General features: G+C 52.2%; 1 protein-coding gene and 1 long non-coding RNA gene across 4 annotated transcripts; one reads left to right on the forward strand and one right to left on the reverse strand.

The window, feature by feature from the left end:
- The first annotated feature begins 1,261 nt into the window (after positions 1–1,261).
- TAGLN2 (transgelin 2) lies at positions 1,262–8,131 on the forward strand. 3 transcript variants are annotated; one of them, XM_011373096.2, is made up of 5 exons: positions 1,262–1,400; positions 6,002–6,209; positions 6,636–6,810; positions 7,077–7,179; positions 7,473–8,131. In XM_011373096.2, the coding sequence occupies exons 2-5, from the start codon at positions 6,030–6,032 to the stop codon at positions 7,612–7,614; spliced, it is 600 nt and encodes a 199-aa protein (XP_011371398.1). In that variant the 5' UTR covers positions 1,262–1,400; positions 6,002–6,029; the 3' UTR covers positions 7,615–8,131. The 3 variants fall into 3 exon arrangements, with proteins under 3 accessions (XP_011371398.1, XP_023394090.1, XP_023394089.1); XM_023538321.1 differs by lacking the exon at positions 1,262–1,400 and adding an exon at positions 2,508–2,532; XM_023538322.1 differs by lacking the exon at positions 7,473–8,131 and having other exon boundaries at positions 6,636–6,913; positions 7,077–7,185.
- Positions 2,326–3,316, reverse strand: LOC111747286. The gene is made up of 2 exons (XR_002783485.1): positions 3,037–3,316; positions 2,326–2,515 (listed from the first exon to the last, which is right to left on the reverse strand). It is a non-coding gene; the product is annotated as an uncharacterized LOC111747286 (long non-coding RNA).
- Positions 8,132–15,638: the final 7,507 nt, after the last annotated feature.

A 15,638-nucleotide genomic window follows, 5' to 3' on the forward strand; every position in this document is an offset into this window, starting at 1 on the left:
GCTAGATGCTGAAAAAATACAAAGTTAAGGAAGTCACACCTTTGCCCTTAGGGAATTCTTTCTAGTCTGTGAGGCAGACAAAGAAATGGTTACAATGTGATGTGATAAGTTCTGTGATAAAGTGATATGCTGGTTACTGTGGTAACAAGAAAGAGCCAACACAGTGAGTGCTTATGCTATGTACTGGGACAAATGCTTCATGTAGGGGATCCTTGAGTCCTCAGAGTGGGAACAATGACAGCTAACAGCCAAGCACTCCTGAGGTGCTTGGCACTGCTCTGAGAGCCTTGGGTGTATCAGTTAATTCTCTACAACTAAGATGAGTAGTACTATTAGACTAAGGAACTAACATATCTAGTGTTTTAGTAATTTTCCAAAAGTCACAGTGGGCGAGGTGTAGAGCAAATGAGAGTCAGTCAAGGGAGGGAAAGCACCCCGGGGAGAGGCACAGCCTGTGTGAAGGCACAGACCCCTACAAACTTTGGCTGCTTTGGGAATCACTGGCACTGGAATTTAGGGCCAGGTTGAATCCGGGAAGAGAATGGAAAGGTGAGAGGACAAGTCGTTGATTTCCTTGAAACCCAGGTGAAATGGGCTTCTACCCTACGTGAAGAACTGCACTGATGAGTGTAAGCAGGGACTCCAGCCTAGGTTGACTGCTCAGCTAAAGCCTGAAAGGCGGGGCGTATGCTTCAACCCCCAAACTATGTTCTCTTCCGCCCTCAGAGACAAGAATTGCCAGCCTCCTCCACTGGGGCCGCCTCTTCTGAGCCCTCCAGGTTTAAGGAGAGATGCCAAAAAATACATAGGAGGAGATGAAGGGGAGAGTAGTCGGGTCCCAACCCTGGGCTCCAGTAATGACCACACCCCTGGGCACAGGGGAGATGAATGACCTCACTACTGTTTTCTTGCCTAGGCTTGAAGTAGGTGCGGGTGCTGTCCCTGCCTGCAAGCCCCAGTCCAGTCACACCCTAGTTATTTGCGGGGAGGGATTTTCCTGTGCCTCCGTTTACCTAACCACCCTTTTCAAACCAAGCAGCTTCTAACCACGTAAGCTAACCTTGAGTCTTGAGCTAACCTAGGCAAAAAGTTTCCCACTGGAGCACAAGTCTCTGGGTTCTGGGGTGGAGTAGAGGTCGTCCCGGGAGGAGACCACCGCCACTCCCGGGTGGAATTCCCAGCTCCCCAGATCCTTTAACCCAGTCTCTCTCGTCCACGCCCCTCTCTTCTAAGCATGGCCCTCGGCTTGCGCTACGGCGCCTTTAAACCTTGGCGGCTCTCGCCCCGCCCTCGGTCCACCCCGTCCGAGGCGGGAGCGGCTGAAAACCTCCAGCCCGGCCCGAGCGCACCACTTGCCTTGCAGCCCCGCCAGGAGTTCGCGCTCTCTGCACTACCCTACGGTGAGCAGTGGGGAGTGGGGGAAGGGGGATCTGTAGAAAGCGAGAAGACCGGCTGGCGACCTGCAACACAGCTTGGGAACCCAGGGCTGCGGGGCAAGGGTCCGATGACGGCTCCGCCTCACGCTGTCAGGTCCTGTCCCAGGCCCTGACCTGCATTGCTGGGTGGTGAGGTCAGACCATGTTGCTGGTGCACAGACGGGGCGTCCGCCCGGAGCAGGGAGGGGCTCTGGGACTGCGACCCACCGGTCGGCTCCAACCCCGGGTTCTCGCTGGGGTGCGTTAGGACAGCGTCGAGCATTGGCTGGTTGGCTCCGAGCGACTGCGCGTCTGGTGTCCCAGGGCCACCCTGGGCCAGTTCGGAGCGTCCCTGAGCTTCCTGGTTTCAGGAACACGTGCGGGCGGCTGCCTGACCCTTGCGCCCCAAGGCCATCCTTTCTGTTACTCCTGCCGGCTCATTTCCTGAGGACTCATGGTCAAGGGCTGAGGCTCAGGGGCTCAGATCCCACGGTAGCCTCGCCTTCCTGGGTTCGGGCGGGGAGTTGAAGCTGCAGTCTACTCCAGGAGAGTCCCCTAGCGCAGATCTCTGGGGGCTGCATCCCTGACTGCGCCCGGGTACCCTGCCTGTGTGAGGTGATGGTGGGAGGGATGGCCGATTTCCAGGCCCTCCTGCCCCTAGGCTAGCCGAGGTCTCCACCCCGTGCCCCCAGCTGCTGGGAAAGCCGGTGGTGGCCGCAGGCAGGCGGCGGGCTGCCCAGACCACTGCGTCACCCCAGCGGCAGGCAGTGTGACTCATTAGGCAGTAACGGCACAGGGTGTGGCCGGGGTTGGAGGGGGGGCGGTGCGGACCTACGGGACCGGAAGCGGCCTGCCGCCTTCCCGCACTGCAAACCTCCTGGAGCCCACACCAGGGACTTTCTGGGGGGAATTGGTATCCATGAGCAGAAGGCAGCTGCTGGAAGTGAGGATGGACTGCTGTGGAAGTCTGGTGCCGGAGGAGACCTGGATGGGCTCTCCCTAGTTGTGTGTCAGACTCCAGAGCACCAGGCAGAGGGACAGCTCCCCAGCTTCAACCCCGCTCTCAGTTCCGTCTCTTAATTCACAGAGATGACCTAAAACTGCAGAAGAGGCCAAGGTATGGTAAGGCCAGCAGGGCCCTACCATTCCAGAACCAACAAGTAGTTTTTGTCCAGCTGCAACCTTCTCATTCTCCTGTCTCAGTGCCTATTCTGCCCCCTGGGGTTTGGCCTCTAATCCTTTCTTCGCCCCATCCAGGTCTTCCAACAGGATTTTCAGGTATGGGGCTCTAGCTCAGAATATATCTTCTGTTCCCAGGGTATTTATTTCTTCTGAACCATTTCCTTCAGTCTACTTCTCTGTCCTCAAACTCAGAACTTCCCATCTCCAAATGCTCTCTGTACTGTCCATAGCTGCCTCCTTGGGGATCGGCTTGTACCTGGCTATCCCTGAGAACTGCTGTGAGGGGCCACTTTCTCAAGGACCCACCTCTGCCCAAGTGCTTGGAAGCTCCTCATCACGCCTCTGAGTTGAGCGCATGCTTCTGTCTAGTGCCCCCACCCTACCCCTTGCCTGTGTTTGGTACACAGAAGCCATGGCAACGTCCCCCATCTCACCCTACCTCCTGCAGGCCTTGTGGCTTCCTGTTTATGTAGGTTCAGCTTTCTCTCTTGCTCATTGACATGGTGGTGAGGGGGCTGTCCCAATCGTAGGTCTCCCACCAACCTTCTGCCTGCTCCATGTGGTACTTTGCGTTGGGGACAGGTACCCCATTTTGCCCTCTTAAAATAGTCTTAGTCCCATTTCTGGAGCTGGGAAGTTCACCTGTGTTATCTGCACAATTAATGGAGAGTACCTTTCTTTTCCCAATTAAACCCCCAGCCAGGAATGCTCAAAATGCTCCCACCCCCACCCCAGTCTGCTTTTTCCTTGGCATTGGTCTGAGGAGTGAGGTAAACTTCCAGCCCAGAGTCTGGGTGGGGCCTTTTGTTGCCCCTCCCCCTTTCCCAGCTATTGTACCCTTGTGGGTGGGGGTATGGAGCAGTTCCCACAGCTGTAGGCAGCTCTCCAGTTTAGGTTACTCACGGCCAACCCACCCCACAAGTCGTTCAGCTGTTGTCTTCCCTCTGGATCCTCTGCCCTGGGCATCTCCCACACAGCTTCTCCTCATCCCAGCAGGCAACTGCTTGTCTTCCCTTTCTTTGAGGGAGGGCAGGAGTAGGTCCTGTGGGTGTCACTAGGGTAGGCCACTCCCGCTTCAGCAGCCGCAGCCCATCAGCGGTCGCCTGCCCAAGGGGGTGGGAGGAGAACTGTCTGCCACAGGCTGTGCCTGGCTGGGCTCTCTCCTTCCTGGAGTTCTGCCCCTTCCCAGAGCTCCGCCCTATGGCTCTGGCACCCCAGGGCAACAGCCTCAGAGTGGAGCCTGGACACTGCAGCTGGAGGCTGTTAGACTGCCAGCTGTGTACTGGCGCCAGAGTAGGGGAGGGGTCCTCAGCATCCACCCTGAGTCCAGAGGTTGGCCTGAGAGGCTGCCCGTCAGGGGCACTGGAAGGGTCCAGCTTCAGGCCTGCTCACCTTTCCTAACCCTGATGCTGGGTTAATCATTCTCCTGCCCTTTCTTTCTCTGGGCCACTGTCATCCCTGGGCCTCGGGCCACTTGGCTCCATAGAGACGCAGCCCTGAGGCCCAGGTGGCCATAAGTGAAGCTGTTCTCAGAGAGAGGTCTGGACATTGGGCTGGGAAAGGGATGTTTACTGAGAAAAGGCGGTGGCCCTGAGCCCCCTCCCCTTCCTCCCAAGCCTCCAGCTCTGCCCCTGTGTGACGGGGGTCACAGGTTATAGACTGAGTGGTGGCTGAGCAGTTGGGGCTGGCCTGGGGGGAATCTTGTCCTCCTCTCTCCACAGGCTTTAGCTACTCAACTGCCTGCCCTCCCCTAGCTGAGTGTGTGTGGCTGATGGTGTGGGTCAAGGCCCAGACCCACATTTATCTGGCCCGGCTTCCAGGCTGGGGGAAGGGGGACGGTTGCTCTTAATGAGGTTTAAAAATAACTGATTTGTGGGGAGGATCTTTGCCGGAAATGTGCTGCTGGATGAGCTGGAGTGGAAAGGAGCAGCCATGCTGGAGTGTGGGGGTGGGGACTGGCCTGAGACAGGCCCTCGGGCTGAGAGATGTGAGGGGGTTGGGACAGCTGCTTCCCCTGTGCCCTGGTGCCTTGTGCTGTTGCCGAGCCCCAAGGGCCATTGAAGGAGTGGCAAGATTGTTTAACCTGGGGTGCACGGGAGAAAGGGAGCCAGAGTGACTTCATCCCTTAAATCTGACTCTGCCCTGGACTAGGCGTGGGGAGAAGCAGCTCCCTTGCCTCTCCTTGAGCACAGGTGCCTCTCCTGGGGGATCCTCTTTTATGAGCAACCGGACAGCTAGCTCTATTTCAGAGCAGAAAGTTGCCCATTCAGGAAGGGGCTCCCACTTGGCATTGGTGGCATTTGGGGTCTTACTTGATAGACCTCTGGGTGTGGGACCTAAGCAATGAGGTGGTGGGTGGGGATACGCTGCCTGCTAAGTGCTGCCAACTCATGCCAGCTGTCAGGAAACCACCCAGTACTTCCTGAGGTCCTCAAACTAAGTTAAAGAAAAACCTTTTTATGTACTTCCCCATCCCTCCCTCTTTTCCCAGGTTTCCCTAAAAATACCACTCAGGGCTCCTGTATTTGTTCCTATTTCTGCTGTAATAAATTACTACAAACTTAGTGACTTAAAGCAATATACATTTAATATCTTACAGTTCTAGGGACCCCAACAAAGGTCTCAAGGTGTGGGTAGGGCTACATGCCTCCTGGGGAGTTTAGGGGAGAATCCATTTCCTTGCTTTTTCTAGCTTCTAGAGCCCATACTATTCTTCAAATTCCTACAACAGATAGTCTGACTAAGCAGTTTAATACTTGTCGTGTACAGCCCTTATCCTTTCATTGTTCTCACTTCATCTTTCTGATGGCACTCTGAGGCAACTTTAAGACAAAGGGCTTCTATCTCTTCTACAATCCCTAGCAGAAATAATGGGTGCTCAGTTAACCTAGTGGCTGATTGAGGGTTGATCCAGCCAGTCCTCTAGCTCCTCCCATAGTCTTCCCAAACTGATCCATATTCTTCCTAGTTTCCCAAAATCATTCTCCTTACTGGGCTGAAAAAAGGAGGGGGTGGGGTTAGAATGACCAGTTGCCTTTCCTAAATCTGACCACCTTAAATGAGGGGCTGAACCCCCAATCTTGGCCTCATATATCTTATATTCTGGTGGGTTTTCTAATTCACTCTAGTAATGGAACCATTCAAATGCAATCTAGTGGGAAACCTCAATAATAAACAGACCATCATAGGGGTGGGAGAGCCCAGAGGTGGCCTGTGTGGCCAGAGTGCTGAACTGTGCTATTCTAGCCCATGTCCAGGGGTAAAGGTGAGCCTTTCCCTCATTTGGCAACTGTTCTCACCTCTGGGGCCTACCCTGGGGATGTGGGATATATCCCTGCAGGCAAAACCCCCAACCCACAGGCTACAGAGTGCTGACCACAGGCCTGGGTGTGTCCCCTTCCTAGTTCCCCACAGCCACCACCACCCTTCAGAATGGCCAACAGGGGACCTGCTTATGGTCTGAGTCGGGAGGTGCAGCAGAAGATTGAGAAGCAGTATGATGCAGACCTGGAGCAGATCCTGATCCAGTGGATTACAGCCCAGTGCCGCAAGGATGTGGGCCGGCCCCAGCCTGGGCGTGAGAACTTCCAGAACTGGCTCAAGGATGGCACGGTGAGAGCTGGGCCCCTCCTACTGGAAGTGCCGGAAAGCGGGGCTAGGTCTGGAGGACTGGGGATTGTTTCATCTGAAGAACTGAGGGCACACCTGTCCCAACTTCTGGAGCCTGGAGAGGACCCGTGCTTTTCTGAAGGGGGAAGGTGAATGGGCCTCCCTATAGTGGAAGGCTCTAGGTGACACATGGAATGCTCTAAGGAAGGAACTGTTCGTGGATGTACTCTAGTCACTGCTATTAGAATATCCAGGTTTTTCACTCTGGGCTCAGAGGCAGCGGCTAGGCAGGAAGAGCCTGAGGCTATGTCAGGTGTGTTCAGGTAGGAGAGGAACCTCCGTGGTTCACTGTCTCTGGCTCTGAGGGTGATGCATTCTGGTCTGTGGTAGGCGTGGCCTCACCTCTGCATACCTGCTGTCCTTACTCAGGTGCTGTGTGAGCTCATTAATGGACTATACCCTGAGGGGCAGGCCCCAGTGAAGAAGATCCAGGCCTCCACCATGGCCTTCAAGCAGATGGAGCAGATCTCTCAGTTCCTGCAAGCAGCTGAGCGCTATGGCATCAACACCACAGACATCTTCCAGACTGTGGACCTGTGGGAAGGTTGGCCAGGACCAGGGTGCTGTCATCCAGAAGACCAGAGACTGGGCCAGGCCAATTTGACTAGGGAGAAGGGGCAGGTTTATGGTACCCTGAGACCAAAGGGGTGTGTGTGTATGTGTGTGTTATGGAGGAGCTGTGTATGGAGAAAGATGGGGATAAAGAGTAAAAGAATTTGGAAGCTGGCCTGCTGACTTAGGATAGAGGTGGAACCCTGGTGTCAGGACCCCAACTCTGTTGAGGACAACACACCCCTTTCTCCTTCCCAGGAAAGAACATGGCCTGTGTGCAGCGGACACTGATGAACCTGGGTGGGCTGGCAGTGGCCCGGGACGATGGGCTTTTCTCTGGGGATCCCAACTGGTTTCCTAAGTAAGTATTGCAGGGGCTACCCAGTCACCCTGTCCCTCCCTGTCCCTAGGAAATGACTAATCCACTTTAGCAGCTAGCCCTTTACAGAGCACCTTCACGTTCCTCCTCTCACTTAATCTTCCTGCATGGTACTGTCCCTTTCGAGAGATGAGGAGGTGGCTTCCAAGCACTCAGGGCTCTCAAGAACAGCTGGTGCCAGCACTAGAGCCACAGCAAAGCCTGTGCTCTTTCCAGGGAAGATGTTACTAGGGCAGCCTCAACCTCTTCCTAACCAATGCTCTCTCTCCACCCAGGAAGTCCAAGGAGAACCCTCGGAACTTCTCGGACAACCAGCTGCAAGAGGGCAAGAACGTGATTGGGCTGCAGATGGGCACCAATCGTGGGGCATCTCAGGCGGGCATGACCGGCTATGGGATGCCACGCCAGATCCTCTGATCCATCTCCAGCCCTTGCATCTACTCTCCCGTGGATGGTTAATATATATATATAGATAGATAGATATGCATATCCATCTACATATATATATTAGCAGTGACATTCCCCAAGAGCTCCCTGAGCTTTCAACCTCCCCCCTGCTAGGGTGAGGGCCTGGCCTGGCCTATCTCCTCTGGGGGTGCCCAATGGTAGCCTCTCCCCATGTGCTTACTAATACATTCCCTTCTCCAAACCCACAAAAACTGGACCAACTGGCCTCTTTTCTCCTGGGACCAAAATTTAGGGCCTCTTCCTTCCCCCACCCCATACCTCTTCTTCTCTGATCTCTGTGCCCTCAATCCATTCCTTGGCTGGGGGTTGGCAATGCTACCTTTGGACCTTCCTTCCACAAACATGCCTCACCCACAGCTGTGGCTACAGGGACTTAATTTATAAGGAGGGGCCAGTAGCGGCTGCCGCCCCTGCCGCAGCTGGACTGGGTTCACCACACATTGGAGGCAGCCTGCCCGGGCAGAGGCCCTCTTGGCTTCTCATTTTCCATTCCCCTCTCTGTGGCTAAGGGGTGCGGTGAGGGGACAGGGGATGGCGGGGAGCTGCCCACTCTGGGCTGGGGCTCGAAGAATCTGAGTTTACTGATTTCAATAAAGAATCTTTGTTTTTTTTGATGGACTCTGGCTATGTCTGAGGCCACTGAGCTTACTGTTGGGGAGGAAGGAATATGGGGATATGCAGTGACTAGTACAGGAGAAGAGAACTTTGAGATGACAAGTTGCAATCCTCAGCCCCATCTTTGATTCCCTTTTCCATCTTTCTCTTTTGTTTTAGGTCATGGTAGGTTGGGATTGAGAAGGGACAGGCCTTCACAGTTACCCCTGGTCTGGGAGCCATAGTGCAGGAAATGTGGGCAACGTCCACAGGAAGTGGGGCCCTCACCTACCCAGGGAATTTGGCAGTCCTCCCCAGTGCTCCTGGCTGGGTCCTCCCCACACCCAACCATAATAGCTTCTCAGCCATTGAAAGAGGATGGGGCTGGCTGTTGGCATAGCCCTGAGTCCTGGCAAGTCTCTTTTGGGGGTGGCCCCTCAGACAGCCTTGGGGCAAGGCGGTCACACCAGCTTGGGCCCCGAGGCAGGGGTTCAGTGGTGAGGAAGACCTGGAAAGCAGGGGGACGAGCACAGAGTTGATGTTGGTGACTACAGGGAGAAAGCCTTGTTGACTGATCTCATGAACTTGTGAGTTGCCTGTTGGGAGAACCTAGTAGCAAGATTCCCTTCTAGATGTGGGGAGGGGGAAGCCTTGGACCAAGATAATCAGTTTTGGGGTCAGGTCATCTCAAGCTCCTAACCCTCAACCAGGCATGAATGTTCTACCCGTAATTTCCACCCCCTCGCAATGCAGGGTTGATAACCAGTGAGCTTTCCATTCCTTTCCCCACCACTCCCCTGTCCTGCTGTGGCTTCCTCTGCCAAGAAGCCCTACTATGTTGCCAGGCCGCTGCCAAGGCTGTGAAGGAGGGGTCGGTCCAGTGCCTCGGCCTGATCTGACACCACGCCCATGGGAGATAGTATTTGCTTGCCGGCTCCCTCAGGTTAGGCCCTCCCTCCATCCTTTTATCTCCCATTCTGGAAGGCTTTGTGGAATGCCACTCAAGGAGAGTGATGTCATTGCAGAGAAAACATTGAACTCACTGATATTTATACTAAAAAAGCAAAACATTTGCACCTTTCCTTGATTTAACTATTTATAGGTACAAATTATTGGCCACATACCTCACAACTTCCAGAGACACACAGCAAGTTACAGAGTCAAGACAGAACCACTGCCTTCTCCCAGTAGATTCCCACAATAGTCCATGAGGTGGGCATTGCTGTGTTTCGCCATTTTGTTCCCAGATGAGCACACTGGTCACATAAGGAGTAAGTGGAAGGACAGAGAATTGAGCCTGGGTCAACCTGGCTGTGAGCCTGGTTAAGCCTGTGCTATTTCAGGCTCAGCAAGAAGAGGGGCTGCAGAGGGAGATGGGGACCAAAGGTGGTGGTGGAGTGGTGGATGTTTCTCGTCTGAAAACTAAAGATAATTATGCCTTCCTTGTGGGGCTGCTGTGAGGATTTTGTGAGATATATGCTGAAAGCACTTTGCATAGTCCCCATCTCATAGCAAGTGCTGAAGAAATGGGAGCGTGGAGAGAACAGGTAGGGTTTGTGTGGACACTGATGGCAGAGAGGTGGTGCCCAGCCATGCCACTGTCCTGTTGAACGTGGTCAGAGACAGTTCAGGTAGCCCCATCTCTATTTCCTGGAATAATTCACTCTTCAAAGCAAATGTCACCTAGATTTGAGAGGTACTTAGCCAGAGCGCTTGCCTCCCTTCTGGTTGCAACCCACAGCTACCAGCAAGTCCTACGAGGACTCTCCACTTCTGCCCTTAACCCGTCTTGCTTCAGGGTCAGGTCCTTCCCTCTGGAAATGGCCAGCACTGACACGTCAACATTTTGTTTTCTGTTTGCTTTTTAGTATTTTGTCCCATCTGAGGTTTCATCCCTGATTTGCCCTTTCTCATCTCTCCTGGCATTCTCTCAGGGTCTGGGGCCCAGAATGGGGTCAGGAGGGAGAGTGTGTCTGTATAGAACCTCATTCTCCATGGCTCTCTAACTGCACATGCAGGCCTGTCTGTCCCTGCTGTCTGTAACAGTGTCCTTTCAGATCTCACTATAGCTTGCTCCTTTACCTCCTTCAGATCTTTGTTCAAATATCGCCTTCCAAAGTGAAGCTTTCCTTGGCCGCGCTATTTAAAATTGCACTCTCCACCCTCAGCCTGCACCACATCCTCTTTCCCTGCTTTCTTCTGTCACCACTTGATAACCAATATATTTTACTTATTTATGTTCTGTTTCCACCCACAGTATGTATTCTGTAAGGGCAGGATTGAGTTGGTTTTGTTGATGTAGAGTAGTGCCTGACATATTGCAAGTGATGAATAAATATTTGTCGAATGAATGAATGGACGAATGAATATCACACAACTCTCATGTTCCTGAATCCCCTGGGCTGGCTGGGCAGTGTGTCACCAGCCCAGGGTCTCAGCAACCCACTTACCATTGACTTTGTCTGTCAGTTTCCAATGCTTTTCCACTATTCATTTCCGAAAGGGAAAAACTCAAGAAGCCAGTGCTCTTGGAGATACGGCCAGACGAATGGAGGTTGGGAAGTGGATGGAGAGGAAGGTGTTGCTCTGGGCAAACTGAAGGTGCATTGAGGGGGAAAATGGGAGGAGGGCAAAAGGAAAACAGAGGAGTCAACTTTGGTTCATTTATTCCTTGCCTTCAGCCTTGAAGTGGAAAATCACTGTGGAGGCGGAGAGAAAGTAGGCTTGGCCTTTCATGGCCAATGGAAAAGAGAGTTGGAGGAGAGGAAGGTGGGTGAGGGAGAAGCGGAAGGCTTCAGACACTCTATTTAGTTTGGCTCATCTGTGGGGAAAAAGCATAGGTCTGTGCAGGCATGTGAGTGTGCGTCTAGGTGTGTAGGACTAGGGCTCAGGGGGTGCAGGTGGAAGAGAGAGTCTATGACTGTGGAGGCTGTCTGTGAGCATGTGTTTACTGAGGACTGGGGATTATGGGTGCAGAAAGGTGTGTGTCCTGTGTGTAGGTGGGTGAATAAGCATCTGTGTGCTTGCACATGGCTCTGTGGAGAACAATATGTCCCATTCCTGCCTCTACAGCTGAGGGAGGACTTTGAGAGCGTGGCAAACAGCCCAAGGAGTAGTGGAACTGGGAAAGGGCTGGGCGATAGGGCTCCAGGGAGGGAACAGTAAAGGGTCTGGGGTCAAATCTGTGGAAGAGTAGGCTAAAGAATAAATTAGTAATTGTCTCTTCACAAAGAAATGAATTTTGTCCCAGTGGTTATGGAGGTAGACAAAAATAAAATGCACTGAAGTTATATCCAGAGAAATTTAGGTTAGACAATGAAAAATGATCTTCTTGACTTGGAAGGCTATTAGCCTCTGGAATGTCTTAAAAATCAGGAGGAAGGTCTTCAATAATAGGGCCAGTCCCATCTTCTTGAAGTGGAAAATGGGCAATTCTGCCTGGGAATCCTCATACACACTCATTTCTTCATTTACATATTTGTCCATCCAACATTGGTTTTCTATCCTGTCAGACCTTATGAAGGATACAAAGATTATTAATCCATGGTCTCTTTGCTTAAAGAGTGCACAGTCCTGTAGGGATGAAACATGGATAGCAGCCATGATAACTCAGGAAGCCCGTGATGCGCACCTCCAGAGAAATGCAAATGGGCTCTTCTGGAGGACCACTCGCCAACCTCTCGGTCCTGGGTCATTTCCAGAGTAAAGTCTGGTGGTGATGTCATGGCAAGCTGAGGCCACTATTTCAGGGATCCTCTCCCCTGATCTGCCCAGGGGAGTGGGGCTGCAGGTTAGGGGGGATCCTCTGGAAAAAGGAGCTGTCACCTGCTCTGTGGTCAGAGGTCAAGTTTCAGTGGGGGTCTATATGTTTCTTGCCTGGAGTGGTGAGGACCAGGGATTGGGTAGGGACAGATCAACATCACAGAGGTGAGATTGGGGGTGTCAGAGAAACATCTCAGACACCAGGGCTGTCACACCATTTCACTCACTGTTGGAGGGATTTGAATTTTGAATTGTGTTTCCATTCAAGAAACATGGCTCAATGTGGGGCTGAACCATGATGATGATGATGATGGTGTTCGTTACCACTTTTCTGCTAGTCATTGTACTAAGAGCCTTACCTGTATTTTTAATTTCATTAGAAGGCAATGCATCCCTGGGTGCTAGGGTATATAGCAGTCAACAAGGCAAATATAGTCTGTCTTCCTGCAAGGAGCTAGAGGAGTAAAGAGCCAATTATGACATAATGTGATACAGGTTGTGATAAGGGGATTATAGGTGCTGAGAACCCACAGGAGGGGCCTTAACACCGGAGGGGTGTCAGTGAAGATTTCTGGAAGATGGTGATGTCTGAACTGAGGATTTAAGGATACTTAGAAGCATGAAAGAGAGGCCAGTGGTGATGAGGAGAGTGTTCTAGGTACACAAGTGGCAAGTGCAGAGGCTGAAGACGAGAACGTGTGGCACTGGACTGTAGGATGTATGTGTCAGAGGTGTGCAGGGTAGGATGCTGAGAAATACAATGGAAAAGGGGAGTCAGGACCAGATCATCCAAGGAGCTTCAAAGTCAAATTGTGAACATTTCGTTAAGGGCACGGGGAGGCACTGAAGGATTTTAAGCAAGGGAACAAAGAGATTAGAGTTGTGCTCTATTTAGAAAGTTTCCTTAGGCCGCAGAGTAGAGAACGGCCTAGGGTTGGGAAAGACTACTGAGACAGGCAGCCTTGAGGAGGATACTGCAGTAGTTAAGGCTGAAGTGAGAGTGGCCTGGGTTAAGGAAGGGCCAGTGGGGGCGAAAAGAAGAGGATGAATTTCAAAATTGTTTAATTCTCTCTGGTTGACTGTACAGAGAGAAGGGGAAGAGAGACAGGCTTCTGGCTTTGTCGACTAAGCAAATGGTGTTGTCTGTCGCTGAAATAGGAAATCCAGGAGAAGGGGCTTGAGACCACCACAAGATATTATTCTCTCCCATTTTACAGATGAAGGAACTGAGGCTAAGAGAGCAGAAGTCTCTTGCAGAACCTGGCTAGTGGCTGCTCTGAGATTTAAACTTGTGACAAAACAAGTCCAAGCTAATTGTTTGCTCCATCATGAGGCTTCTCTGTGAGGTGGCTGACCCTGGGGAAGGGTTTGGCTAGCGGCCAGTCTGAACTGTGGTTATTCTATGGGTGGAGGCCAGGGCCACAGTGAGGAAGGGAGAGGTCAGGCCTGGGAAGAGGTGCAGGAAGTTCAGCTTTGCAGCAGCCACCCCTCCAAGGCAAACAAAGATATGGCCGCTTCAGAAGGAACTGATGGAGAAACCCTGAGGCCCAGTCCCTGGTTCCTGCAACTTAAGCTTTCCCTCCTCAAGGCTCCCTGACCTTTCCAGAACCCCCTGACAGCCCAGCTACCATCACAACCACCAGGAGACTATCTGAGAGCAGCACTTTCAAGGCGGTTCCATAGGAAATTCCAGGGAGCCTTGTCACCTCTTGAGAAGGTTTTAGTATTTTTATATCCTTTGGAGAGAAGGAAGAAACTGAAACTTAGAGACTTTATGTGCCAGACCTAGGGTTCTTGAGAGCAGAAAGTGTACCATATGTGTATCTTCATAGGGCTCATGGTTCTCAGCACAGTAGTACCTGGCCTAGAAGGAGCTCAGTCAAAGGTCGTGGCTTTGAATTGGTTCTGCATATACCGGAATCCAGGTGTCTGGACTCTGGTCACTCATTGGAAGTTGAAAAGACCTAAAGTCAAGCACCTGTGTGAATGGGGCTAGCTGTAGATTCCAGCAGACCTGGGTGGTTGGGATACCCCGGGCACTGTCCTGTATCTTCCTCAACCCTGACACGAGTCTCAATTTTGTGAAACATATTCTGTTCTCTAAGTGATGTTCCCAGACTGGCGGCACTGAGATCACTGGGGTGCGGGATAGAAATGCAGATTGAGTTAGTCCTACTAGGCTGAGAGTCTGGTGGAGGCTGTGGGGATGATGACTTGAGTTTGTATTTTAAACTGGCTTTCCTTGTAATTCTTAGGCACTGTCCTAGGAGATTTGGAGAGAAGTTTTCCAACACGAAAACTGAGGGCCTTGGCCTAATGCCTTGAATGGGAGTTGTCCCTACCCCCTACCCGCTACCCTTGCACTGTTTGGTGACTGTGGCTGGGTTGCCAGGGGAACCAGGCTGTGTAACTTCCTGGCTTTGGCAGTTTACCCCTCCTTAGCCTTATCTCAGCATCCGCCACCCAGTCCAGGGCCTGTGCTGGTCACGTAGGCAGGGAAACTGGTGACAGGCAAGTGGAGGAGTGTCCACGGCACCAGGGCAATGCCGGCTCAAGCACCTGGGGCAGGCAAGAGGGCGGGGTGATGTTTTGAAAGAGGTCAGAGAGGGAGGCCGCAGATTATTTAATGTCTTTCCCCTCTGCCTGGGGGATATCTATCTTCCCAGTAGAAATGCCGCCAGGTAGGGGATGAGGTTTGGGGAGAGGTGGAGGGGTGGTGGTGGGGGGTGTGACCAGAAAAGGAGCTCTCTCTGTCAGTTCTCTGGAGAGTCAGCTCCTCATTCATTGCCCCATGCTTTGGGTGGGAGTTGCTGCTATCAGAAGGTGATACTGCCCTTCTGGCATGTGTCCTCTGCTCTTTCCTTTCCTCTTTACTCTGCATCCAGGGTCTCCAGCCCCAGGCACCCCCAGTAGTCTCCACTTCTGCTCCCACCCTAACCATCTCCCAGCCCTCCCCCACTTCCCTGCCCTGACCCCTAGTGCCATTCCACTCACTTTGTCACTGATGCTCACAATCTTTCTCCTTGGTCTAGAATTTCTTCTTGTTCCTCAAACTCTCTCCATGCTCCTGTCCTGTGCCTCGTCTCTTAGGCTGTAGCTGGAAGGCCCTACAACTTTTAAGAATGAGAAAGAGTTTTGAAGAAAGAAGGAAGGCAGCAAATACTTTGAGTAAAATAATTTATGCATTTAAGTATTTATTTATGTTTTAAGCAGTCCTTTGTTTTAAAAAGACTTGAAGGCAGTTCCTAGAGTTCAAGTGTTCCAGAAAGAATGATTAGTGAAATAGCTTGTCGGGCACCCTTGCAACTGAGGATTTACAGTCTGATTCCTGTCGTGTTTATACTACAGTGAGGACAAAGACTCCCCTCACCGCCACCCAATATCTCCCTGCTCTGGAGAAAGGAAAAGAGAAGAAAACCACAAGGCACTGTGCAAATTGATTGTTGAGCCTCGTCTCTTCACGGAGCCTCTCTTTTGGGTTGTCATCCCATCTCGCAGATAAGGAAACAAGGCCCAGGTGGGTAGGCAGATTGCCCAAGTTTTTCAGCTATAGGTAGCTGAGCCAGTGTTCAGACCCTGCTGGTCTGGCTCCAGAATCAGTCACTGCTTTCCTTTCT

Source organism: Pteropus vampyrus, unplaced genomic scaffold (genome assembly GCF_000151845.1).
Source record: "Pteropus vampyrus isolate Shadow unplaced genomic scaffold, Pvam_2.0 Scaffold217, whole genome shotgun sequence".
Lineage (NCBI taxonomy): Eukaryota > Metazoa > Chordata > Mammalia > Chiroptera > Pteropodidae > Pteropus > Pteropus vampyrus.